The sequence below is a fragment of the Buteo buteo genome, chromosome 2 (genome assembly GCF_964188355.1).
Source record: "Buteo buteo chromosome 2, bButBut1.hap1.1, whole genome shotgun sequence".
Classification (NCBI taxonomy): Eukaryota; Metazoa; Chordata; class Aves; order Accipitriformes; family Accipitridae; genus Buteo; species Buteo buteo.
Genome location: NC_134172.1, coordinates 77,624,417 through 77,651,189, shown reverse-complemented (window position 1 = coordinate 77,651,189; position 26,773 = coordinate 77,624,417). Strand labels below are relative to the sequence as shown.

At 46.6% G+C, this 26,773-nt stretch overlaps 1 protein-coding gene across 8 annotated transcripts in view; it reads left to right on the top strand.

Moving 5' to 3' along the window:
* The window catches only part of KCNQ2 (potassium voltage-gated channel subfamily Q member 2), a 67,667-nt gene extending 41,550 nt beyond the window's left edge, over nt 1-26,117 (top strand). For 2 of the 8 annotated variants that reach the window (XM_075022601.1, XM_075022600.1), the window contains 6 exons: nt 1,135-1,164; nt 14,234-14,457; nt 14,902-15,007; nt 15,543-15,674; nt 24,472-24,595; nt 25,316-26,117. In XM_075022601.1, coding sequence (XP_074878702.1) covers nt 1,135-1,164; nt 14,234-14,457; nt 14,902-15,007; nt 15,543-15,674; nt 24,472-24,595; nt 25,316-26,035 — 1,336 coding nt within the window. In that variant the 3' untranslated portion in view covers nt 26,036-26,117. Of the gene's footprint in view, nt 1-1,134; nt 1,165-6,816; nt 6,871-14,233; nt 14,458-14,898; nt 15,008-15,542; nt 15,675-18,572; nt 18,681-24,471; nt 24,596-25,315 lie in introns of all 8 variants that reach the window. The other 6 variants (XM_075022599.1, XM_075022598.1, XM_075022595.1 and 3 more) reach the window with 5 other exon arrangements.
* Nucleotides 26,118-26,773: the final 656 nt, after the last annotated feature.

The window sequence follows — 26,773 nt, the reverse complement described above, 5'->3', positions numbered from 1 at the left end:
CGGGGTCTGTGCAGATCTCAGTGGTCACTGCTGGGCAGAGGCAGGGCCAGGGCTGGTACAGCATCACGCTCAGAGGGAATCCAGCTCCTCCTGCCTGGGTCTTCTCGCAGTCCGGTTTGTCCCTTAGGCTGTCTGGTGTTAGGGAAGGCAGACCCTTAGCTGCCAAGAAACGCAGTCTGCTCCCTCTCTTGTGGGGCCGCAGGGGCAAGGCTGCTTCAGGAGCCCACATTAAATGCGATTTCCCAGTGTGAAGAAGCTGTGAATCAGAGTAGTTGAAGGCAGAGCAGGTTTTCCTCATTGCTGGAGGGAAAAGCCACCAAGATGCCTGGTCAGTGAAGGTGAGATTTTTTTTTCCAGTGTGGCCTTAGCTTGGCTTGCAGTGTTGTGCCTACACTTCTGCAGGTGTTCAGCTCGCTTTGTCCTCAACGTCAATGATTTTTCAGGGCAATCGAGTGCTTTGGGATCCGAGTAGGAAACCGCATACAAAAACTGTGGCGTCCCACTCCCTCTATGTAGCCTTTGCCAACTACTTTGGCAAAGTAGCTGCCATAGGCTTTGAAGGCAGAAACCCCAGCTGGGTGTCAGGATGCCAGGGCAGGGGTCCGTGCTCCTTCCCACCAATGTCCCCCTCCCAACACCACCCGTTAGCACTGCGGCGTGAAGCCATCCCTCAAGAGATCTGACATTAGCTCTGTCCCGATGGCCAGGAAGGAAAAGCAAATGCACCAGGGTCACGGGAGCCGTGGAAATCCTTCCCTACGTGCAGAAACAGCTCAGGGCGGTGCATTTCCAAACGAAGGGGGCCGCTCTCTGAGCCCACAGAAGTCCTCCTGTGCTCACACAAATCACACGACCGTCAGGTGTCTCAGTCATGCGTAGGCACAAGGATGGGTTGGGATAAACTCTTCAACCCTGTGCGTTGTATGTGTCTTCTCTGAGGTTGTGTGAGTCTCCAGTGATCTTCTGTCCGGGCCAGAAGCTCCAGGAATTAAGTGCTCCTTTCCCTCTCTTCTGTCCACAACTTCCACTTAGTTGTATTGTTTGGTATTGTCCTTTTGTTATGTTTTAACAGTGAAGCAGCAACATCTTTTGCCACCTGACACCATGCTAATGTACTATTGCTTCTGTTTAAAGGAAAGAGCAGCAGCCCGAACCATCGCCAAGGTCTGTATCACTGCCAACACGCCATTCCCATGCATTACCTGTAGATTTCTATGTACGTGTGTGCGTGTGTGTACCATGTCGTGGCGCCATCGAGGGAAGCATTCTAGGTATTAACGTGCTTTTTCTGTGCTGTGGCAGTCCAATGTATCTACGTGTATGCTGGACCTTAAATCATATCTTCCTTCCAGTCTGCCTCGGGCTGTAGCTGCGAGGATAGCGAGGCTGTGGGGGCTAGAGAGAGTGGTGGGCAGCACGGGCAGAGCTGGCAGACACTTAGCTGGGGTGACGGCAGGGCTTTGATTTATGCTTTTTTTTCCTTTTGTTGCCGGAGTCGTAGCTGAAACAGTATAACGCAGGCTCAGTGAGTGCCGATGGGTAGGTGATGCTTTGCCTATGTCTCCGTCACCCAACGCCTTGCCAGGCGGAGGAGACTTGGGAACACGAAGCCATCACCGTGTCACCGAATTAGCAACTTCTCCCGAGCTCCTCTCGCTGCAGGGCGCTGCACGGAGGCTGCGTGGACCTGCTGCTCCGTGGGACGCAGGAGGGCTCTCTGACACGGCACGACGTTGCATGGCAGAGACACCCTTTCTCCACCCCGTTCCCTTTGGCCTCACAACCTCTGGATGAAGCGAGTCCCTGCTCCGTCTTCCCTCCACGCCTCGAGTCCACCGTGCAGAGCGTGCTCAGCTGGGCGCCCTCTGAGACGTGGCGAGCACCTTCCAAGGCCAGCTCTAAATCTCACTTACGGGAGAGCTTTTCTCTATTCACATGTCCCAGGGAAAGCAGCAGGGCTGGTATTTGGGATACTTTTCATCCCCTTAGAAGTATTTAGTTCTGGGATGTTTTGTCCTATATTTTCCCAGTTCTTTTAAGAAGTAATTCTGGGACTGAATCTCTTTTTTTTTTTTTTTTTTTTTTTTCTTGGGAGGCAAGAGACAGAACCGATGATCTGTGGAGATCATCTGCTTGGCTTTCAGATCTTCCATCTCATATCTCAGAACGTAGCTTACAGCCTAAATATTGTAAACACTGAAAATGTTTTTCAGAAGTATAACTAGAGCCTGGCATTTTGCAGATGTAACTTTCTGCTGTGCCTTTTATCTTATAAGAGGCCAGAAACAAATTTTTCCCTGGCATAAAATCCAACCAAAGATATCTGGGTAGATATGGTGCTGACTAGATGGAGGAAAATTTCATCCTTCCTTCCTTTCCTCCCCCCGTCCTTTTTTCTTTCATTTGAGCTTTTCTTTGCAAGCAGAGCCTCCGTAGCACTCCATCCACTTGCCTGCCAAATAATCCAAATCACCAAGATCATGTTTCAACTATCCAGATTATTTTTTTTTTCCCCTACGTGGGGTCTCAACCTGTGTAGCTAGAGCAAAGGCAGCTTCCATCCAGCTTTCCGAAAGCAGGGAGCATTACATGGGAGGTGCTCTCTGGGAGCAGACCAAAGCTGAGATTTGGCCACCCGCCCGTGGCATCAGGAGGGTCAGGATTTCATTCCAGGGGCCTGGCTGCTCCGCTGCCCTGTCTCAGCCAGCAACGTACTTTGGCTGCGTCAAAGGATAAATCCATATTTCTCACAGGCATATGACTGTGCAATGAGATGAAATCTTTTTTCAACCCGATCAGCTCCATAGCCGAGGAAATCTGAGGACCGACGGTCCCTTGTAGGGTCACACCAGCCAGCATCCCTGCAATTGCAGGCACTAGTCTTATTTCTTATTTCTGAATCTCAGTCCTGTCCTGCAGGGTTCATTTTTGCCAGTTAAAACACTAGGTTGGATGTATTGCTTCGTAGAGGTTGCAGGTTTTTCCCTGTTCATTTTCTACATCACTTAATCTTATGTCACAGAAAGAAGTATTTTTCAGAGTAATTTTTACTATATATAGCTCCTTCATCAGGGTCATTTCCAAATTCTGCTTTCCTGCTCCTGCAGTGTATCTGTCTCTTGTGACACTGGTGGGTTTTGTTGCCTTCTGTTGTGAGATGCCAAACCTGAACCCAGGAGTGCTTAAGCTGAGAGTCTGCAGCTGCCGTGTACATGGCATTAGAGTACTTGCCATATTGTTCAGTTCAGCTGCCGCAGCAGAACCAAAGCTCTTTCCTTCTGTGTTTTGTTAGGGCATTATCAATTCTACCTGCTCCCTCTGCCCTTTTTGGTCTGATAATGTCTCAGACCTCAGGGAGGAATTTCGCACAGTGGTCCCTGTATTTAGGGGGCCCCACATCACCTGTTTTTCCAAATAAAAGTTTCTGGATCTTTTACATTCACATCCCAAATCTTCCACCCACTTTAATTTCCAACAACCTCCCAGTGATGCTCAGTGTCTCATCCTGCCCTTAGAAAAGAAAACTCGTCCTGTTTCTCAGCCCACCCGACAGTTAATCATCCAGCCGTGGTCTGTCGCTGATGACTGTTTCACTTAGGAAACTCCTCGGGACGAATCTTCTCTCATAGCAGACCCCAGCACCACACTTTTTTTGCTTCAGCTGGTGAAGGATTTGCCACTTTCCATTTCCATCGATGTAAGGAAACATACAGCCTCTCATCCAGAGATAGGTGGATCTTCCTCCCATATGTCTGTAGTCATGCATAGGGAGTGGCTGATTTCCTATATCCCTCTTTCCATAACTGATACACCACAAAGTCCTTGCAGCAAACAGAACAGAGACAGCTTTTTCGCTCTTTTGCATCTTCATATATTTTAAGTTAGAGAAGCGATGCTGGCACGGCTCGTGGGGCCGTGCCGTGCAAGGCAAGCATTGCCTCGCAAAGCCGGGGAGCATCCCAAACGCCCCGCCAGCGCACGGGGCAGCTCTCGGGGTCTTCGCACCATGCACCGGCGGCGATGCTGCCCTCTGACTCCGGTGCTGCTGTAACCATCCCGATTTCTGGCCAGACAGCGCTCGGAGAGCTGCTGCCCGGGCTGGGGTGGATGTGGGGAGGCGATGGGGTTAGCGTGGTGGAGGCTTGGGGTCACCTGGAATTATTCAGGTGGCTTTAGATTTGGTCTTGGCGTAAAACGGGACGGCCGATCTGAGAGACGGGTGAACGTCCTTTCTCTATCGTTTCCGTTTTATTTTCCACCATGAGCTTGTCTGCTTCTGTCTATGACCGAGTCCCGGGAGAGCTCTGTGCTGACCTGCTCGGGGTGATAGGAGCTCACCCCTCCCCAGTGACATGGAGCCCAGGCTGTGATGAGCAGAAAAAATGCTGGCCTTTTTCTACATGCTGCTTCTTCCCCCTTTTTTATTTTCCTCCCTTTTTAAAAAAACCGCTTACCGAGCCTCCTCTGTCGCCCGTCGCTTTGGGTGCTGTGCCCACCCTTCCCATCTGCCTCGGCCGGGAGAAGTGGTCCCTTGCCCTTCCCCGGGCTGGCTGCTGCTGCAGGAGCCATTAGCGCCCATCACGTCTCCAAATCCGCGCTGTTTTCGTGCAGGGTCCAAATATGAGTCCTCTCTGCCTCATAACCCCAGGGAAGGAGGGCTGCTCTGTGGTGGGGCTTTTCTCACCCCTCCTGCTGCAGAAAGCCAGCAAATCGGAGCGGTAACGGGGTTTGATTGCTCCCATGTTAATCAAGCTGGAAATTCGCTGTGGCATCTCGTCTCTGTTTATTTTGTCTTCTGATTGTAATGTCAAAAAGACAAACATATGGTTAGCCAGGACTACGAGGCTGCGATATGAAACGTGTGCTTTGGATGCTCTTTAACAGATGGTTTGATAAACATCTGAAGGCATCCGTGACCACATTTCTTCCTTTTGTATCTTTCAAAATACGATTGGGTGAAAAGCTAAAAATTAATGAACCAAATGATCACAATGATACATTAATATCAGAGAAAAAGAAACAGAAGGATTCCAGGGAACTGGGAAACTAAAACTCAGATTACTTTGTCCAGCATGAGTTCAGTCCTGTAGGTGATGAGAGGAACCCCTTTGGAAGGTTGACCTTAGCTGTGGTTTGTTCTTGACCCTAATGAACTCAGCGAGACCTTGGCCATCATATTGAGTGAATGCTGGACTGGGCCACCTTGTAATGTGTATGTATATCTGTGCGTGTATCTTTCTATATATCCATGTATGTATATGTCTGTCTGAGATACACACAACGTTAATATCTCTGTTCAGGGGTGTGATTAAGGCTGTTGTACGCACTGGAGGATGCCTTTGGTTGACTCAGTGGGCCCCTGCTCATCCAGCCTAGGGTGTCTGAGGGGTCACTAACTGCTACTGCCCGTGGGAACTGGTGGCAATCACAGAAGCCCCATGTGCCACGTTAGCCTTGGTTGGCGTTTGACCTTCTAACCGATTAAACTGGTGTCAGAGACTCATGCTGGGACTGACAGTAATCTGGAAATAATCAGTTGCCTTAAGGGGAGCGGATTATTTGTACGGAAGGGACTGCATCTTTCCGTAGGGACTGCAAAGGAGACTAAGAGGAGAGTAACCCACGTGTCTCCCTGAGGCTCTGCATGCTGAATATCCCACTCCCACGCCGCGATGCTCAGACCCCAGCTCCAGAACAGCCCCACCGGTAGCACCACCGGTCCCCGGGGCTCCCTGGGGGTGCGGGGTCCCATTGCGGTACCTAAGGAGTCCCCAGGACGCAGAGAGTGGTGTGGGCTGAGCTTGCACGGGATGCCACGACGCAGAACGAATTCCTGCAAATTCCTTCTGTGCGTGCCCGTGAGCTCCTCCGATTGCTGAGTTCAAGCGTAAAACGAGATTGGGGGTTTTATGCCCTTTGGCCTTTTCAGTCTGTCCGTGAACTCAGCAAGTGATGCCCGCTTGGTGGCCAGGTGGGGCGATGGGGACCACATCATTACCCTTCCGCAGGTAGAGGGCTGCTCCATGGCGTGGAGAACCCTGGTCGTGGTGGCGATCTCCTGGCAGGGCAATGCCTGAGCAGTGATTTGGGATGGGCTCCCGGGAGCTGTGGTGGTGCCTCAGCAAAGCCAGTAACTCCCCAGAAGTGGTAGGGCCCGTCTAAAAAGCGTTACGGAAAACAGATGCGTGAACATAGATGTTCAAATCCCTTCCCATAACGGAGTGCACCACACCCTGTTTTTATCTATTTGTATTTTTTTAAATGCCAGGCTTAATATAATGCTATTTCCTGTATGACAAGTGCAAATGATTCACAGATCAACTAGCTCTCTTTGTGAGGGTGTTTTTTTTGGAAAGAAAAAGGAGAAATTTGAACCTTTTGGATGTTGTTGGACAAAACAAGTTAAAAGTTTTGGCTCTCCATGGCTTAAAGAATTAAAAAAAATCATCTTTTTTGTCTGTTTGGAGGAAGAAGAGGGTACTTTGTGTTTCCAATGCAGATGAAAAAAGTCTTCCTGCAGGACTCAGTCAATCGTAGATGAACTGACGCCACCAATTCAATGCAGAATTTGTCATTATAATGTCTAATAATGACATTATTAATATGTCTAATAATGACATTTATTGACCACAGTGAGACAAATTTCAGAAACCCTCTTGATTTTTAATTTTTTTTTCACTTAACACTCAAACAGAAAAATCCTGTCATGAACCCGGCCCTCAAAACACCTGTCTTTTAAACCTAGAGTCAGTAATCAAAAGTTTCCTGTCTGGCATTTGCTTCCAGGTCTAATTTTTACTCTCCCCTCATTTCCAGTAAAAGCAAACCGTGCAGAGAGTCACTATGCGGATGCTGCTCAGGAAACTCTAGGTACCACGGGAAATGCGTCGCACGAAACTAATCAAAAGCTGCACGGCTCATTCTCCCTCTACCCTGCTACCACCCGTTCTGATCACTTCTCTGCTTAATAGAGGTACTAGATGAGTAAAAGAAGGTGAAAGAGCCTCCCCATTGCCCGCTCAGAAATTAGAGGTTTCCTTGTCTGCTAATCGTGCGGAACACGTGAATCAAGGAGACGAGGATGGGGAATTTGGTCTGGGCTAGCAAGCCAGTGTCTGCTCAGCAATGAAGGAGGCCAGGAACTGAAGTTTAACAAATGATGGAAAATTAAAAAAAAACACCAAATTTTTTTTTAAAAAGCGACCCCTTCCTCCCTATCGCTCCATCCCTCCTCAAGGTCCAGGGAACACTTGCAAATTGAATTGCACTGTACAGTGATATCAAGTTAGTAGCACGAGAAATACCAGCCTCCTACCTCTGCTCAGTCACCGTTTCTTTGGCTCTCTCAACACTACAAATTGACCTTTCCTAGTCTTGTGGCCTTTGGAAGCCACGGCTTGCCTATCTAGCACCTCTACTACGCAGCTAGAGAAGGACTAATCTCAGCCTGTCCCACCAGACGTAGGGGATACGGGTTCCCCGTAGCGTTGACATTGGCATTGTGAATGGTTCTGTTTCTAGATCCCGTGGGGAACAGATAGCTAGAGCAGAGGGATTCGTACGAGCAGTGTTTTCATCTTTTTCATCAAGCTGACAATTGTTAGGCGGCTTCAGAGAATTCCCAGTGAGCATCCCTTAGCGCGCCCATCTGATGGCCGTAAGGGTACACAGATACATATATCTTATTTTACTTCTGCATAAATATGTCTACTCCCATGCCTGCACTGGAAGACTCTCTTCCGCCGCCCCAGACACTGCTTCTCAGCAGCAAACGTGCACCTTCTTGAATTACCAATGCCCAGAGTTTGCATGCTGTGAATGCTGGCAGGTGAACCCCATCAGCTCTTCCCCCCGCAGCCAGGCAGGTGGAAAGCCCAGGAGTGGCAGGGCACTGAGTGATGCCGCATGTTTGTGAAATCGGATTTTTGCATGCTCTTTTTTGGAGTCCGTTTTAATTCTCAAAATCACCAGTCGCTGTCTCCCTCAGAAAGCCAACAAACTACAGTTTTAAAAGTATAAAAGTATATGTATCTCTGATTTTCTCCATTAATTGTTCCAACTTGTATCTTTTCTTTTCTTGCTATTTTTTTTCCCTGCTGGCTATTTTTATTATCTGTCAGTCTAGAGGCTAGGACTCATGCCTGAGACTTGCGTGTACCAGAAGCGCAGCAGTAGCGTGGTAAATCCCATCTCTGAATGGGTAACAAAGAGGAAGGGGGCATGATCTAGGTTTCATAATAAGCAGTTCTCCATGGTGGGAAATCCCTTGTACCTGGAGAGACAGCCTGAATCTTTGAGTTAGCCTCCTGCTATGTGTTTTGACGGTGCTGTGGCCTTCCTTGAAGTTTATCCTCGAAAGGACTGCTTTAAATATTGGGTGATCATCAGTTGCGCAGGCAGCATTTCAATACATTTCCAAATAGCAAAGATTTGGTCGATAGCCTAGCTGAAGAAAGTTGTCATGACTTCTGTAGTGTTTCCATTTGCCAGGTGAGGTGGTTTTATCCGTGGAGGCAGAGGCGTAGTGCAAGCAGGGACTTCTCCCCAGAGAAAAGCTCCTTTCAAATGCTTAACGTTGAGGTTGGTTTGAGCAGAGATTAGAACAAGCAGTGATATTCGTAGTGCTGTCCTCTCACCTGTCCATGTCCAGTTCTGTTTTCTGGAAAATCAGCCACTCTGATCTTAACGTCTTCCTTGCATGTCTTCCTAGGCAGGAATTTTTAATTGGTAAAGCCAGTATAATTTTTTCTATTTTATACTGAACTCCTTCCCACTGTGGTCCTCATTTCATCTCCCCCATCTTGAGTTCTGCAAGGGAAAGGGAGGATGAAACAAATTATTGTCTCAAGATCTTCTTAATCCATTGGAAACCCTGAGAAGGAGGATTACAGACTGTGGTTCTTCCAGTCAAAAAGGAACAAAGTATTGTCTCAAGATCTTCTTAATCCATTGGAAACCCTGAGAAGGAGGATTACAGACTGTGGTTCTTCCAGTCAAAAAGGAGTCTTGAACTTTGGAGTAGCTACAAGAGCTGTGTCACCTGCATCCATCCTGAATGTAGTGGTTTACACTTTGCTTTAATAAAAGTATAGGCTAACCATGAAGGGACATAAAAATAAGTCCAATGTCTTGTTTTCCTGGACCCTTGGGCTACCTGCCTGCAATCCCCCACTGCACAAACTCTTAGGGACAGATACCAGCACTTTGATGCATCTAAGGCAGAGCGCATATAGGATGCATATAACGAAGTAACAGTAAACGATGAGGCAATCACGGGAAACTCAATGTAGGTAAATTAATAGAAAACTCCTTAGAAGTCGCAGTTTCTTAATGTACTAAACCAAAGATCTCTAGTCAATAAATGCAATAATGCATGCGTTTTTAGGCAGTAATGTAACTATACCAAGCCAGATTATCAGGTCTATCATATTCTGCTTTGTAAGAGACTTCCTGGCATCTACTCAGTGAGAGGGAAGGCACCACAGAGACCTGACAGGGGGAAGAAATGGCACACAGACCAGTGAAGAAAAGGTATTTGCAGAGCCCTTGACTGGCCTGTGGGTCTGGGTGTAGCATGTTTCTTAAAGTCTTGTTTAGGAATAATCGGCCAGCTCCAAAGATGCGATCTAGCTGTTTTGCTTTGCTCCTGAGATGCAGAACAGCTGAGCTGGCAGGTAGCAAAAGGTTGCGAGAAGGTGCAGGATATGTCTGATGTGGTGTTTGACAGCGCTCAGCATCAGTTTGGGGAAAAAAAGGCTGTGGGCTAGGAGGAGAGGGGTGATTGTAACAGCAACGCTGCAAAATACCAAAGGCCAAGGTTAAAGACACGGATCTGGTTCCAGTGTCCCTTCAGTCACCCAAGGCCCCGTGCTCAACCAGGCTTACGGGGCGGCTGCGGGGATGGTGCAACTCTGGTCTTCCCCGTTATGATTTCAGTGACTCCCTTCAACCCCAGTCTAACACCGTGGTTGTGGATGGGGAAGAGAAGAGGGATTACTCGCCATGACATTGATCGTTGGCTGACCTTTTGTTTTTCTTATGGCCAGGGGTTGCTCTGCTTCCAGAAACTCCATTCTCTGGGCTGAATTCACCTTTTCAATGGCTTTTCTGAAATCACTGGAGGCAAACCAAGCTCGAGCCTGGTTCTCTCTTGATTTCTGCTCTAGTTATGGCAAGTTATGCACACACAGATGTATTTTCCTTTCCTTCATGTGTCCACTAATTGTTTTCTGCCTCTTATTCACACCTGCGACCAGACTGGAGCCCAGTGATAGCCACAAAGGCTGTCATTCACTCCTGGCACTCCTGCTTGGTTTTAACAAGCTGTTCTCATATGCCATGAGCTCAGCACAAACTCTGGATTAGGAAACAGCCTCATTTCCCAACAGGAGATAACCTCTTTCTCCTGGCCATAGCTTCTTGGAAGAATGAAGGCTGTTACTGGTTGAGTTCATATGCAGAGATGGATCTGAGTCCATCCTAGTCCAGCTCAGTGTGGCTAACATTTGCTGCCTACAAAATGAAAGGAGAAAATGAAACAACTGCTCGAGCATGGTTTAAAATCAATGACGAAACGTTACGAGTGGTACTTTTTATTGATCCAAAATCACTGCTAACGTAATGAGTCCACATTTTTTAAAAGTGCTGGTTTAATACTATAGAGGACTGTGGAATGAACCCCAGACAAGAGGATTTCAAACAAGAGCTCAAACCCCCAGCATCCTAAGGAGGCTGATGGCAGCTCATTTGAAGGTTAGTTCTCATGCATTTTGCTGCTGAGCGCTGGGCTGTTTGACCTAAATGAATCTAAATACAAACCCCACTAAAGCAGTGAGCATCTTTCTGTCAGCTATGGGACCATGCACTGGTCCTTATGTGTTCTTCCAGCATGGGCTCTCATTTTTTGACTGGCAGCAGAGAAAAATCAACTCGGGTTCTATCATTTGTTAAATCCAAGTAAAAAGCTGAAAGTTTTGTAAAGCTTCCCCAAAGTCAGCCTTGAAACATAATGGTTTAGTTATCAAATATGTCTTTAATAGATGCCAACCGAAAGTGGTTATGAAGACCTAGGAACTAATGCATGCCCTATTACGCTGTTACGGCTTCCCATAATCTATGTCTCTGGTTGCAAAGCCACAGTTTTCTTTCCCTTCCCTTCCCCTGGCACGAGCAGGACGCCTGCCCCGTGCTCACACCGCTCTTAGCTCTCACGATTGCAAGCTTCAGTTCATGTTGTCGTGTGTGGCTGGATTACTGCTTTCCTCATTTTCATGTCACTTGACACAGACACTTTCCGCTGAACTGAGGCTCATTTACCATCTACCTGAGCGACATCTAAATACCATTTCTCCAAGACACTCTGCATCACTCTGCATGACTTTCTGGTTGAATGAGAACATGATCTTGGATTAGCTGACAACATATATCTCTATATATGTCTATATTTCTTTTGGACTCTTTCCTACCAGCTCCTGCAGACCCCAACAGCATTCTCCTCTGCAGGGATTGTACTTGCGTGTGATTCCAGGTGTCATTTCCAATGAGAGAATTGCATGGCAGAAGGACAAATTCAATTAATTGTTCATGTTGTCTCATGTCGTCTATGTTAAAACAAAGAAATTACATCAGGTGTTGGGTTTTTTCCTGAGCAGTGACTACTCGGGAACAAAACCCACACCGATCTTAATTGTTTATCAGATTTCTATGAGATTTTTTAAGGTGTAAAAGCGTTGCACCTCATGCTATCAGGCTTGAAACTCCTTGCTCATATTCCTTACTGAGTTCAACGCTTTCTTTTTTGCCTTTCGTGATTCTTGCAAACGTTTGCAGCACATTTATTGTGGGAATGGAAAAGGGGCCCCAAAGAAAAGGCCCTGCCTACTCAGTGATAGGCAGCTGCTTTTATGCTGAGATCGGAGATGGAGCAACTCAGCAGAGGATGAGGCACAAAGAGATGGCTTTGAATTCTGAATATTGGTGTGTTGCTGATTCATTTTTATAAAACTTATTTTTAAAAAAGACCGGGTAGTTCAAAGTATTAGTACTACTGAAATGCAGTAGATTCCAGGAATATTATTCTGTAAAAACAACTAAAATAAAGAAAAAAATAAATCCAATTGGCCTATTGAGGATCGAATGACAAATAAAATTTCAATCTGGTTTCTAATCCAAGAAACACAGAATGAGAATTGCTTTTAAACCTTTGGCTCATTATGTACGATGATTTTGATAGCATTAGTGACTAAGGCTTACATCCAGAAAGGTATTTAGGCACATGCTTGTTCCTAGATTCCTGTGTGGATTTGTACCTCTGGTCAGATTTTCAGCTACGCTGAACATCTGTTGGTCCCACGGCTTTCAGACAGGCCCTGCAGGTGGGCAGCACACTGAAAATGAGATCTCCAGTACTTATCTTAAGTAAAAATGCATCGTTAATTGGAATAATTCTGCCTTTTCTAACTTGGTCGTGAACAAATTTTATTTTCTCTCAAATGTATCTTCCAATGGCCGCAGATAACCCTGCCCTGCAGCCCAGGAGATGGTGCAGCAGGGCAGCAGTGCCTCCCCGGGATCACGCTGGGCAACTCTGGAAAATGCTGCCTAAGCACCTTTCTTTCCCTGTAAATGTTCAATGTCTCGCAATGTAAAGTGACTTCTTAAAAATAGCGCCTTCTTACTCAACAAATCTGCTCCCTGTGTGTCTTCGAGTCATGTCTTCTTCCTTTACTGACAAAAACGAATGTCTGTTCCCGTCAGCATGGTACAGCTGATACGGCTGGGGAAAAGGGAGCTGCATTTTGCTTTGCTTCAAATAGCAGCAGTTAAGTTCTGATTGAAGAAACCCCGTGCCAGTTTTGAAGGCAAAGGAGGACTGTTTGGCTCTGAGTTTTAAGGTGGTGTTGCTGAGAGACAGAAAAAACCCAGGTTTTTGGTTGGTGACCTGGAAATCTGTTGTGGATGTCAAAATTCCTGCAGTGTTCCTCCTGCAAATTGAGTCAGAGCATTTGCAGCAAAACGATAAATGGCTACTGCAATGGTACAGAGTATTGGGATTTAAATCTGCATTTTTACTGACTTTTGATTTACTTATATATCAAATATTGGCTGTACGTGCAAGTGGCTTGCACTGGTTGTCTTACTTCTATTAGTGTATTTTAATAATCAGTTGCTGTTCAGAAAATTCTCCAAAACTATTTGCAGTTTGGTTTCCCCAGTGCTGTCTCTATAAAGTTTGCTCTTTCATAAAGTTTCACAAAATCTTTTTATTTTGCAACTTTCATGTGGAAATTCATCATCTTCATTTGGGTGAAAGTTTTCATTTACAAATTTCAGATTTTGGAAAATAGAGCTGGGTGGTCAGCAGACTATTTCTCAGTGAGATCATCTCTGTGTCTGGAGAGATCTTCTTTTCAAACCATAATTACAAGGTTTTAAAGCAATGGGATTTTAATAGGAAAACAGCAATAAAATGCCATATCCTGAAGTTGTAAAATTTTGCTTTGCATGTTTATGAGACCTGTAGCAGACCTGCAGATAGATGTTAGCTAGTTTTTAGATTGAATCTTTATAGGATACAAAGGAATTGCACATTTAGGTGTTCATATTTAAGTCTTTAAATATAAGACTGGAAAAAGAGGAACTCTTTGGAATATATAAAAGGGGCAGATCATGTTTTAAGAGGGAGGAAATACAGGAGCTGAAGAAAGGGAAAGGACAGGTCTGCACATCAGAAATGAAGTGTTTCCAAGCAAGTTAAAAGTTTAAGATAAAGGTGCTTTTTTATTGGTATTTTTTTTATTAGATGTAGGGTTTTGGAAGGCAGTTGTGAAAGAAAAGCTTCCTCGCTCGTGATTGGAGCTGATCAGTGATTTAAGGAATCATAACCTCATTGTTTAACGTCATTCTGTCCCGCCAGCCCTGGCATCCCACAAGGGGCTTCTGTTTAAGTCCTCATTACTTTCTCTCTCTTAATAATCATTCCCATTTCACTCATTATGGCGGAAACATTTCTACAATGCTTTCTTTAACCAAAAAAAAAAAAAAAAAAAAAAAGAAAATAAATACATATATTTAAAAAAAAAAACAAAACAACCCAACAGCAAAACTACATCTCACTGCTGCTTGGAAGTGCTCTTGGTTTCTAATGGCTGGTGGGGAAGGACTGCGTGGTTTCCAGAATGACTCCTCCTGCTGTCTCCTTTTTGTCTTTGTTTCAACGTGTTTCTCTGAACAGTCAGAAGGTCAGTTTGAAAGATCGTGTCTTCTCCAGTCCCCGCGGTGCTGGCACCAAAGGGAAAGGCTCTCCACAGGCTCAGGGCATCAGGAGGTCCCCCAGCGCCGACCAGAGCATCGAGGACAGCCCGAGCAAAGTGCCCAAGAGCTGGAGCTTCGGAGACCGCAGCCGAGCCCGGCAAGCTTTCCGCATCAAGGGAGCAGCCTCGCGGCAAAACTCGGAAGGTGAGGGGGGCTTGGGGGCTCCGTGCTGGACCCCAAATTCCCAGCTGGCCCCGACGTCCTCTCCCTCCCCACCTAAGAAGGGCAGAGCTGCCAGCCAGGGCGCTTACGTAGGTCTCCTTCCCCTGCCAGTCCTTTAGCTTGGGGTATAATAAGAGATAAGAAAACCCCTGCTGACACCCATGATAACATCTATACTTATGTATATAGGGATGGGGAAAGGAGGGAGAGTTGGGCCTCTAGAGATGGATGAGAGCGGCAGTTGTCATTGCTGGATGTCACCTTAACGCGTCTCGGGAAATACTCTCATTTGGATGCTCAGCAAAACTATCTCCGGTGCTTCCCCCGGGGTTGCTGTTTGCGGTCCGACTCGTCTTTCCTTGTGCGGCACCAGCATGGGAAATAGTAACACGTCGTCTTTATTCCTCCCTCTCCCAAACCCAGAAGCAAGCCTCCCTGGAGAAGACATTCCCGATGAGAACAAAAGCTGCAACTGCGAGTTTGTGACCGAAGATTTGACGCCAGGACTGAAAGTCAGCATCAGGGCAGTGTGGTAAGAGAGGGAGAGGGGGGAAGCGGTTTGGAAAAATAAGTAATAGGGGAAAGAAAAGAAATTTAAAGTCTAAGCAGAGGTGGCAAATGCTGAAATGTCTGTGCTGCAGACTGTTTTTCCCCTGGGTGGCCTGCCCTCCTTTACAGAAAATTCTGCCAGAAAGTGCAATTTTTGCTGAGGGAAGGAATAAACAGAGAAACAGGAAAATCCCCTGCAGGGATGCATCCAAATGATTGTTTTCACCAGCTTTGAGATTTAATGCTGACAGTTATAAAAGCGGCGCAGAGAGGACACTCGCGCGGTTGATAGTCCAAGGGGCATCGGGGACCCCCCCGTCACAGGCAGAGCTTCAGCCACGAGCCCCCCCAGTCTCCTTCCCCTCTCCTATTGCCGTATCCTCTCCCAAACCCACAGGCTTGGGATTTATTCCATTTTCCTTCCAAAGCAGGTCCCTGCGGTGTTTTTTATCTGCCACTAAGCAGGTCAGGCTGCAGCCCAGGAACTATATTTTGCCTTTCCTTTCCATCTCCTGCAGCATTATGAGATTTCTCGTCTCCAAGCGCAAGTTTAAGGAGAGTCTTCGACCTTACGACGTGATGGATGTCATCGAGCAGTATTCAGCCGGTCACCTGGATATGCTCTCCCGGATTAAAAACCTTCAGGCCAGGCAAGAGACCCCTCTCTTTGCTTTATTTTTTCACTGTTTTTTGTTCATTGCGGAGGTATTGTCAGGAGAAAGACACTTTCCTTTGCAGCTACAGCTTATTCTTTTTCTTCCTAACAGAAAGCCTCAAGGAAAACATCAATGCTTGTGGCTGGAACCCACAGGGATGAGCAGGACAGGGACTGCAAACGGTGGTGTTGTGCCACTAAAACTGCCTTAGCGCCCACCCCAGGACATACACACAAAAATCACGGCTCATCCTCCTCCTTTACTTTGGGAGTTTCTGGCATTATAGTATATCCCATAGGTAAGGCAGGTGTGTATCTCTGTGGTCCTCCTGGCAGGATCGCAAAGGTTTGGTGCCCCAGTCTTAAGGCTAAAGTGGCTAATTTGGTACCTTTCTGGGAGTGATATGAAATCAAATCTGGTGTGATGGTTGTGACCCTGCTGCTACGGGCAGAGGGGGCAGCGGGGAAGCAGTTAGGATGCTAAGCTGTTTTAGGAGGAATCCCTCCTCGGATGGCACAGTCTGCTGAAAATACAGATGGGGATTCTAATCCAAGCCCACCGACACAGGTGTGGTTTAGGTGAGCTGCATTTCAGCTCCTGTGCTCAAATTTTAGGGGGAGAGGAGTTATTTTTAATAGGGGAAGGAACGTGAAAAAGGGACAAATGGAACTGAGAAGGGCATTTAAAATTTTGTTTTCTCCTGCAAAAAAAAAAACAGATGAATTTGGTCCCCTGAACAGAGGATCTCAGCTAATCCTTTTTGTCTGACCACCGCTCCCTCAGCCCTGATGTCCCGTGTTGAAAATGAGACCCCAAACCCCCAACACCCCCCAGCTGTGTCGGTTCAGCAGAAGTAGCCCCAGTTCTGCTGAGCTCGAAGGACACCCAGAACAGAGGCAGGGATTGGCCATAGGCTATTTCCAGTCAAAATAATATACCATTTATGTTTACACTTGGAGAATGAAAGTATTTCTCTTGATGGCTGTGGCAGCCCAGCTTCCTCTGGAAGCCATTGGGGATTTTTTCCTTTCATTTCAAACCCATCTAGGTCCCTGGTAGAGTCAGCAAATGTGCAAAAAAAATGTGTTTGCGTATGCAAACAGCTAATATGAACCCCAGGAATGGAATAGGAAAATTTTCCTAGGAAAAAGAGGAATCTCTCTTCTGCCACTAATCTCTCAGAGACCATTTTAACTCGGCTATTTTTGATGTTCAAGCAGCAGAGGTAACTTTCTCAACGTTGCTGCACACTGTGCGTTTCCAGATACGCAGCCAGAAGGTAAATTCTCCCTTGCGATGGAGACTAAAATATCCTGGAGAATTTCCTCTCTTTGAGCCTCTCACCCCCGTTCAGTATGAATTCAATGAGTATAGATCCAAGACGTGTAGCTGAATCTGGAGAGGGAAGAGGAGGAGGAGGGGATTGATATTTCCTAACTTTAAGAACCTGAAACGAGAGGCCTCGGGGCTGCCTCTGCAGTGGGTCGTGAGCCATTGGGGTTGTCGTCTCCACTGGCTCCAGGTGGGACGCCTGAGTTTTGAACACCCCGAGCTGGTGTGGCAGATTCCCTCACCGTCCACCCAGGTCTCCCATTGCCGATCCTTCAAGGTGATGTGCTGCAAAGACAAAGTAGTTTGGTTAGCTGGGTTTTTTTGGGGTGGTTGGGGTAAGGCGTTGCAGCTTTCAAAGACCAAACTGAATTCTCCTCTTAGCTGTTCCTATGGGACTGCGAGGCTGAGGTTGCTGAGGCTGGACTAGGCTAGGGCTGCCATCCGCCCCGTTGCAGGGAAGTCAGGAAGACCAGGAGCTGCTTCAAAAGCGTGAAGTACCTGGATTTGGGATCCAGGGCTACCAGGCAGCTTCGCTGCTTTCAACTATCCCCACTGAGCAGGAGACCAGTGATGGTGATGGGCGCAGACCCCCTTGGGCTCATCCTTCAAAGCACTCATCATCATAGCCAGATGGGCACCAGGAGGTCCCATGGCTGGTCACCTGCCCAGTACAACTGGAAGGGGCACCAGTTGTAGACAAGTTGTGGGCCTGGGGTGGCCGTGGCCGACGTTGGAGCACGACCAACTGGCGCTTGTAGAAGTACGGTGCACCCGTATGGTGGAGCCCAGGGAGGTTGTCACGGGGCACCTTGGAGAACAGATATTTTTATTTCCCTTTCCTTCAGCAATCAAAGCACTGTGTTCTCCCTGCCAGCTCAGCTCAGCAGGGTTGGCTGTGACCTCCCGTAGCCAGGGCTTTGGTGGATTAAAGCTGCATTCGAGGAAATTTCTGGGGTGTTTACATGCACTTTCCTCTTTAATCATTAATGCCTCTGTCACTGTGTCTGTAATGTGCTCTTTTCAGTGTTGTGTTCACACTGTCTCGTGTCTCATCCTGACACCTTGCCAACCATGGATGTCTCCCATTCATTGAGTTATACAATCCCGCAGCGTATCTCGCCGACTCCCAACAGCTCATGCTTTTCTGAACTAGCTGAGGATGTGTTATCTAGCACTGGAACTGAAAGGAGAATGAATATATGTTGTTTCATATCCAACCGCCTCAATGGGATATTGCTACACATATGCAAATATATTCCAGAGGGTAAAGCATGTTGCCTATTATATCTGGGGCGGGGGGATCTCCTAACGATGTTTCAGTGGTGCCTAAACCTCCAAATCTTACCCTGGGGTGGGTGAGACTCTGGCTTTCACTGACAACCAGGTAGTAGGAGGGAGCCTTCTGTTTCCAGCGGAATATATTTTCAAATTCTCTCTCTTTCTCTCTCTGTCGTTCTGTTTTTCAGTTGTTTCTTTCTGCAACTTTTCTGACCAACTTTTCTCTACGTGTTGCTTCATTATGCATTTTGCTGGTGTCTTTTTTCTTATTTACTTTGCCAGGATAGATATGATTGTGGGTCCCCCACCCCCTTCAACTCCCCGGCATAAGAAGTATCCAACCAAAGGACCCATGTATTCTTCCAAAGAATCTCCCCAATACTCGCCTAGGTTAGGATTCACCAAAATGCCGCTTTCTCTGGATTTTTCATTTGCTTAATGTCAAACCCCTTTCATGCCAGTTATATGACGGCATTTATGACTTAGCAGTGCAGCTTGCTAAATCATGACTCAGAAGGGCTTGCTACTCTGGGTATGCTCTGATTTACTTTCAGTAATGAGCTTTCATACTAGGCAAGCCAAAGGGGGGAAAAAAAGGACATCCATACAGTCATCAGTAACCATCAGTGTCTTCAGCTAGCGTATTTTCTATTTTCAGTCTTCTTCTAGGTGTTAGAAAGCAAAATTATATCTTTCAAAAATCTCATATTTTGTCAGGCTATCTTCAGATGTAAAAGGTGGAATATTTACCCACAAAGCCAAGATAAACTGAACGATCTACTTTCTAAAAGATGAAACACTCCACACACAAGCAAGGGAGCCTCTGCAGCTCTTTGTACTATGAAATGAGTTTACTTCAGTGGGCAAAGTAAGAATGAAGTGTTTCATATCCAATGAACACAGTGGTCTCTTTTCCTTGCTGATGCAACTCTACCGACCACAGAGGAAAAAATTGTGTTAAAATATTACAACCATGGGACTCGTATTAAAAATAAAAAGATCCTGATTTTGCAAGCAAAAAGAAGAGCAGGAGTCAAACCCAGCCCTCAGTCACACAGTGAGATTTTTCTCATTGCCCTTTTTGAGTTCTCTCCTTAGGCAAAACCGTACCTGAAGCTGATGCCACGAGGAACATATTCTCACTGAAGTTCCCATTTTAGGGCATTCTGAGGTCTGGTCAGCAGGGCCATGAGCTGAGCTGTATTTTCACCCTGTATGGAGACCACTGGAACCCAAGGCTCGTATAAATGTTTGCCAGAAAGTAATTTTCCATGCACAAATCGTAGGTGATTTTTAAATGCAGTAAGCTTAGCCTCAAGGTTTTTTTCTAAATATACTTGCCCTCCCTAAGAGCTAATACATGACAAATCTCTTGATTTTTATTTAAGCTGCTCTGAGTAATCTTCACTAGAGGAATGTGAGTAAAAGGAATATTGAAAGCTTACCTTTTCCCACTCAGCTAGCTCAAAGATTAAAAAAATAAGATAATTTTCCAGAAGCCCAAGCTTCATGCTTGGAAAAAAGATGCTCTGAGAAAAGCATTTTGCCCATATCTTCTCCCTGCCAAATGATGAGGCCCAAAACTAGTCTTTAAAAATGAAATAACTTTCTTATCTGCAGAACCATTTTGATTTTAAGATAAAAATACATGTTCAAGTGTATTTTGTTGTATTTAACCTATAAGATTAGGTGTGCCACAAGCCTTCACTAGAGGCAAGATTTTCACGTGAAAGCTTGTACCTTGCACACAGAAAAGGTGATCGATGGATACTAGGGGAGGAGGCCTCAAACTGGGATATTTATTTTATTTGGTCCAAGTCTGTTGCCATATCAGCTTAATGTTAATGACTTCCCCCACCCTGTTTTTACAGTTTCCAATACTGATGGCCAGATTAAAAATCGGTTCACACATGCCCACTAGGGTCCTGGGACATTAAGCCTTTTTTTAGGAATTGCTCCCTTTTTTAATGAATTTTCTCATTTCTTTTTTATTGAGCTGTGGCTGAGAGGCTCCAGAAAGCAGCAGAGTACAGAAGGCTGCTGAAACCTCTGTTCCCACCCACTAAAAGGCTTATGCTGTGCTTAATTTTTGGCAGCTGCATCCTCCCACAGACACCGGTGGGACTTGTGGGGTGCTCGAGGTGCCCAATGGGTGGGAATCAGAGCTCTGAGCGGCCCCAAGCCCAAATCCAAAAACTCTGGGTCAGGCTCTGCTGCTGCTATGGCTTTCATCATCTCAGCACCGCGTGGGTCCATGCCGTGGGAACCCCGTGGGCTGCATCAGCCTCTCCTTTTGAGGCTACACATCCCTGGTTTAGCCAAATGCTGCCCAGAGGAACAAAACCGAGTGATGTCCCATGAGCTATCTCGACCCCGTGGATCGCATTGTGGTGCTCTAGTGACAAGGGCTCAGTTCAGCCAAAAGTTTTCTGCAAGTAGCTCCCAGCAAAGGTGGCTGGATACTGGGGGATGTCCACAGCTGTGATTTGGCTGAAGGTGTTTGCTCCATGCTGTACACACAGACAATTTGGATTAAATTCCCTTGATCAGCCGACTTAACATAGAATAGGTGTAACCTCAGCTGTAATTTTTAGACAGCAGATACTGAACAAAATATATCTAGAGCAAACTTTATTACCAAATGAGGAGGTAAGTAGCCAGTCCTGTGACATGGATGAAGGGGGTTTGGCTTCAATGCCTGGATTGTGTACAAAAAATTATAAGAGATAAAGAAAAAAAGAAAAGAATTGAATATATATATTCCCAAACACTTCATTTTTATCTCATTTGAGCCGTTTGACCTTTTGATGTCTGCTTCTGGCCCGAGGGTGACATATTACACCTCTTTGCATGCACTGTTAGCATGAAGCATAATGAAGCATGAGAAAACCTGCACTGTGGCTGATGCAAGACTTTACATTTTTTTTGTATCATTAGAAAGAAGGAAAGATATCAAAGTTCACTTTAAAGAGCACCCCCCCTTTCTCTCTCCCTCCCAAACTAAGATCCAGCAGAGCCTATCAAGGACAGCAGATGGCACAGTTTGTCACGCAGAGTTAGAAATCTCTGAATCCTCTTCTGCCACAGAAGGGAAAAACACGGGGCTGACTCTTCCAAAGCCTCAGCTGAATTCTTCCCTCTGCACATGTGTATTTGACACAGCTAAAATAAGCGTGGGGAAGACACAAGGCTCCCCATGGTATGTGGTGCAGAAGTGGGGTTTGGCATCTCAGAAGATTCGTGGTCCTTTGTCACGCAGCAGGAACATACACTATCCCCCTCTCCTTGCAAAGGTGGAATATGTTCTTTCTTCTTCATCTTTTGAGCTTTGCTGCCCAATTTGGACAAAACCTCAAACTCTTTTGTAATGGCTAAAAGGACCTCCCGCGCTTTGCGTTGCTCAGCTAGGGACAGGTGGTTGGGAGCTCATGAGGAAATTCCTCTCTTCTCTTGTATCAGATAAGGCACAAGTGAAATCTCTGTGCTTTGCTGAGGGCAGGAGCACTCTCCTCTGGTTGTAACTTCTGCCATGGGAAGCAAAGGGGTGGGAGACCTCGAGCCTGGTTTCTCCCATCAAGAGAGAAGGACTTGGTTCTTCTTCTTCTCCTCTCTCTGCACTGAAGTCAGTGGCCCACAGCTGCCCACCACACTGTCCTGGGTGCGGACTCTGCCTCCAAGGCGAGATCTGGCTCTCTGGCTTCTCAGAGCCGTGGAGGATGACCACCTCAGGAATCAGGACTATGTTAAAATATAGACATGAAAGGAATGAATCAAGCAGGAATTCTCCTGGGCTCTGGTCTCAATGGTATATGGGCGAGGGCTTCTGAATGCTTTGTGGGTGAACTCTGTGAAGGGCTTCAGTCCTGCTTTTAAATCACAGCAGGTCTACAGGCAAGTTGTGTCCAGCCGGAAGGTGATGGAAGAAGTCAGCGCTCTTCTGTATGATCCTAGTGATCACTCCATCTGTGAAGTGCCAGCTGGCCTCCTGCGCTTCACGTGGGTCATGTGAGGTTCACTTACTGCGTAGCTCTTCTTTTAAAGACATGGAAGAGAGCAGAAGTCCTTCCTCAATTTCTGCAAGATTAGAAATAGGGTTGCACAAGACTATCTTTTTCTATTACAATACACAATAGCATGGCGATGTTCAGTTTTCCTCTGTGTTACAGTCTGTTCTGCCTCCCTGCTCTGCTCGGCAGCTGTTGAAGGACATCTCATTTCCATTAGTGGACACATTTCAGTGTTAGTGCTGTGCTAGATGGGACACGAGGACAGAGCGCCCCGATGGTTCTTGGCCTTCCACAATACTCAGTAGCGTTTAGACTTTGGGCCTCTTTAAACGCATGTTCATTGTTTTACTAGTCTACTTGCTTGTGCATACAGGAGAGGAGTTCGTTCAGTGGCTGTACTACGCCTTGACTTGTGATTCCAAACCGAGGTAGCCTGAGGTATCCAATTTAATACCTCTTTGCTTACATGGTAACAACATTGTCATAGGATTTCTTGTGCTGTATGTCATGTCAGTAATTGCATTCCTTGTGGGGAGTTCCTGTACATGTCAATGATTTCCTTTTCCCATTACAAGAGAGAAATAAGGCATGCATATTCCTCACACTTGTAATTATAGCACTTGGTGCTCCTTATATTCCTATGCTTATATTGCTAAGCAAAGGATCAGATACAACTTTTTAAACAGAACGGTATTCTGTCGCATCCCTGCCCAAATGAAGTATCTTCTGGGATCAAAGATAAACTCTAATATAATTGTTGGCTTATATTTTCTGTCTTTAGTGTGATGTGCTCATCCCCTTAATCTCTCTGAGCCAGATCCTCTGGTGCCGTAAACTGCTGTTGGTCTAATATAAGCCAAGGGAGCCACGCTGGTCCGTACCAACTGATATCTGTCCCTTAATGTCAACAGCCAACATACGTATTAAGTCCCTGTCAAATGTAAAGAAAACAGATGGCTCTTGTGTTGGAAACAGCCTCACGTCTCATTCCTTTCCTTGGTTTTTGTTTGTTCATTTTCCCCTGTCTGTCTGCGTTCAGCTCCTTCCTTTTCCTCCTCCTGGTGCATGGACCCATGGCCCACACGGCAGAACTGCGTAAGAAGCATTTTGAGTTTTCCGCTCAAGATACCTCAACTTGGTTTCAGTCAGATTAATTAACCCTTCTTTTCCCCCGCCACCCTTACGTTTGGTGCATTATGCAAGAGTAAAGTTTGCCTGGCGTAAAATTAGGTTGTAAACTGGGCTGCCATTAAAAAGCTATTCCGAAACTGAGTTGCTCCCCTGACTTTCGAGGGATCAAGAAGCTCCGGTGTTTACTCTTTAGAAAATTTAGATTTGATGCCTCAAATAAAATTGCCTTCCAGCTTTCAGACTGGCTCTGCCCTCCTTCTTCCTCTGCATACGGAGCTGTATATCAACCCAGGTGTTTCTATACTGGGAACAAAGAGTTGCAAATGTAAAGTGTGTAAAGAAGTTAGTGCCAAACAACATGCCCGGTAGCTTTAGCTGCTGATTTGGCAGGAGTGTCCTCTGCTATTACCGGCTTGGAGCCCTGCTAATAGAAAACGTCTAATGATACAGGTGTGAATTGCAGTAGCATTGAGATGAAGACAATTTGGTAACGTTTGGTGAGTTATGACCAAATTTAGCCTTGATGTAATTCCACTAAAACACTTAGCACTACACCTGTTTGTCTGGATCTTAGGGCAAGAGGCTCATTTTCATGGACATGAGAATTACACACTTACATTTGCATTGAGGAGAGGAAATGGCTGCAAAGACTGAAAAAAATCCCTTTGACATATGCTAGACAGAAAACTTGATCTTCCCCAAAATCATTATTTCTCAGTACAAATAAAAAGTTAATTGACTTGGAAGAAAGCCAGTTAAAGAAATTCTTTGCAGTGGGTAAATTTACTGTGCATAATGTGCCAGGTTTTATCTGTATAAACAGAAATGGATAATTTCAAACTCTGCTAATACTGCTCTGAATTCTGCATCTGAATTAACACTTCAGTGCCACTGCGTGTATGTGAGTAATTTGGAGCGTTAGTTGGGCGAGAGGCTGTTGCTTTGTCCCACGGAGGCGCGACAAGCGGAGCCCTCCTCGCCTGCTGCCTCCAACTGACTCCAGGTCCTTTTCCGGGGGCGGGGGGATTTTCTGATCCCGGTAGAGTTGACCAGATCGTTGGGAGAGGATCCTCCATGACCGACAAGGATCGGACCAAAGGGCCGGCGGAGGGGGAGCTGCCTGAAGACCCCAGCATGATGGGCAGGCTTGGAAAAGTTGAAAAACAGGTATATTGAGTTGAGGGGGGTTATTATCAGAAGGTGTTGCATGCATTGGGTTGTTTTTTTTCTTGTCTTCTTTTTCCTCAGTGGGACATTACCGTTTAGAAAAAAAAGTACCAGCTAAGAATATTTTGAAAAAGAAACAAGGGGTATGTTATGAAAGGGTACTAAATGTCTTAGAAGCCTAAGTACTACTTTTAAAACAGGCGCTTTGGAGTCTGTGACATATAGTTTTTCTTTTTTAGTGAATTTACCAAAAGTCTACGTTATGTTTGAAAATGGCACATTGGTTTCTTTGCCACCATACTAGACATGTTCCAAATGAGTCCATAAGCCTGCCTGCTGTAGCTGCTGGCCTTGCAGAAGATGAAAATCTTCCTAGAGAATAAGGCTCAGAAATCCCCATGGCCGTCTGAGCCCAGGCAAACGCCAAATGCAGTAAGGAGCTGAAAGGGTGCGAGCGTGCTCCAGCTTTCCTGGAATTTGGTGCCCGCCAAAAAGATTATGGGAGCTTAAGGAAAACTCTGTAACAGGGTGGAGAATTAAATACTTCAGAACAGGACAATTAAATATTTAGTAAAAGTTTCAGGTTGGTGTAGGCAGAGGTCATGTATGAAGCCCAGCCCCACACTTTTGCCTAGATGGGTTGGAAGTTGCTTGTACTCAGGAGTTAATGTGCTTCAACCTGTGTGCAGCGTGTAGCACTGGAATTGTGGTGTTTTGCAGGTTCAGTCAATGGAGAAGAAGCTGGACTTCCTGGTGAACATTTACATGCAGCGGATGGGCATCCCACCAACGGAGACGGAGGCTTATTTTGGGTCCAAAGAACCAGACCCGGCACCTCCCTACCACAGCCCCGAAGACAGCAGGGAGCACATCGACAAGAACGGCTGCATCATCAAGATCATCAGGTCCACCAGCTCCATGGGTCAGAAGAACTTCTCCGCCCCGCCAGCCCCGACCAACATGTGCCCGCCCTCGACATCGTGCCAGCAGCAGGTCTACCAGCGGCAAAGCCACGGCTCCTCGCCCGTCGGAGACCCCGGCTCGCTGGTCCGCATCCCGCCTCCGCCCTCCCACGAGCGCTCCTTGTCAGCGTACAGCGGTGGGCACAGGGCGAGCGCAGAGTACCTGAGGAACGAAGACATTACAACCAAACACCACGAGAGTGCCATGAGAGACAGCGACACGTCCATCTCCATCCCCTCGGTAGACCACGAGGAACTGGAGCGCTCTTTCAGCGGCTTTAGCATCTCCCAGTCCAAAGAGAATTTGGACATCCTTAACAACGGTTGCTATGCAGCCGTGGCCAAAATCAGACCCTACATTGCAGAAGGGGAATCAGACACCGATTCTGACCTCTGCACGCCCTGCGGTCCTCCTCCCAGGTCGGCCACGGGCGAGGGACCCTTCAGTGACATGGGCTGGTCAGCCCCCAGGCAGTGAAGCCTTCTTGCAGCCGCCGAGCCACGTCCGAGTGCTGGCAGCTGCCCGCTCCGGCTGTCCACGCGTTGAACTTCTCGAGGAGATCGACAGCTAAGGTTTTCCTCCTTCTAGGACATCCTTAGCTGGCAGATACTTTCTTGCAGCTTACACTGGGGGGGGAACGAGCAGGTTGGAGCCTGCCTTTGTGGAAGAGGTCACGGTGGTGAGCGAACTGGAGCCGTGAAGTCCAGATTTCTTTCATAGTCTCTTTCTAAGATCATTAGGTGAAATTATTTCATGGTGCAGGGTAGGCAATTTGCATTTCTCGGGAACCTTCAGTTGTGCAGGGCAGGAATAAATCACCCGGCTGGGGCTTTTGGAGGTCACAGGAACGGGCAGCTGACAAGGGTTGGGTGGGAATTGCCACATCATGGCACTGGTGATTACACCTTTGGGTATTTTGGAGTCGCGGAATGAACACGTGTCTGTTTCTGGCTTAGATGTCAGGTCACGTGTAATTACTGGGGGGTTGTTACTCTGTGGTTCCTCATTAACCGTCAGGAAGGTGGCATAATTCCAATATAATACATGGAGATGTTGCGTAGGCCCCTGGAGGAGAGGGATGGTGGCTGGAATATTTGCATGAAGAGAAGACATGGCCTCAAAGTGGGACAGGTTAGGATACTGCTCTGAACCATAACGGTTTGGAAATTATCCCATCTTAGGTAGTTGAAAAACTCAGAAATATGAGCTTGAGTG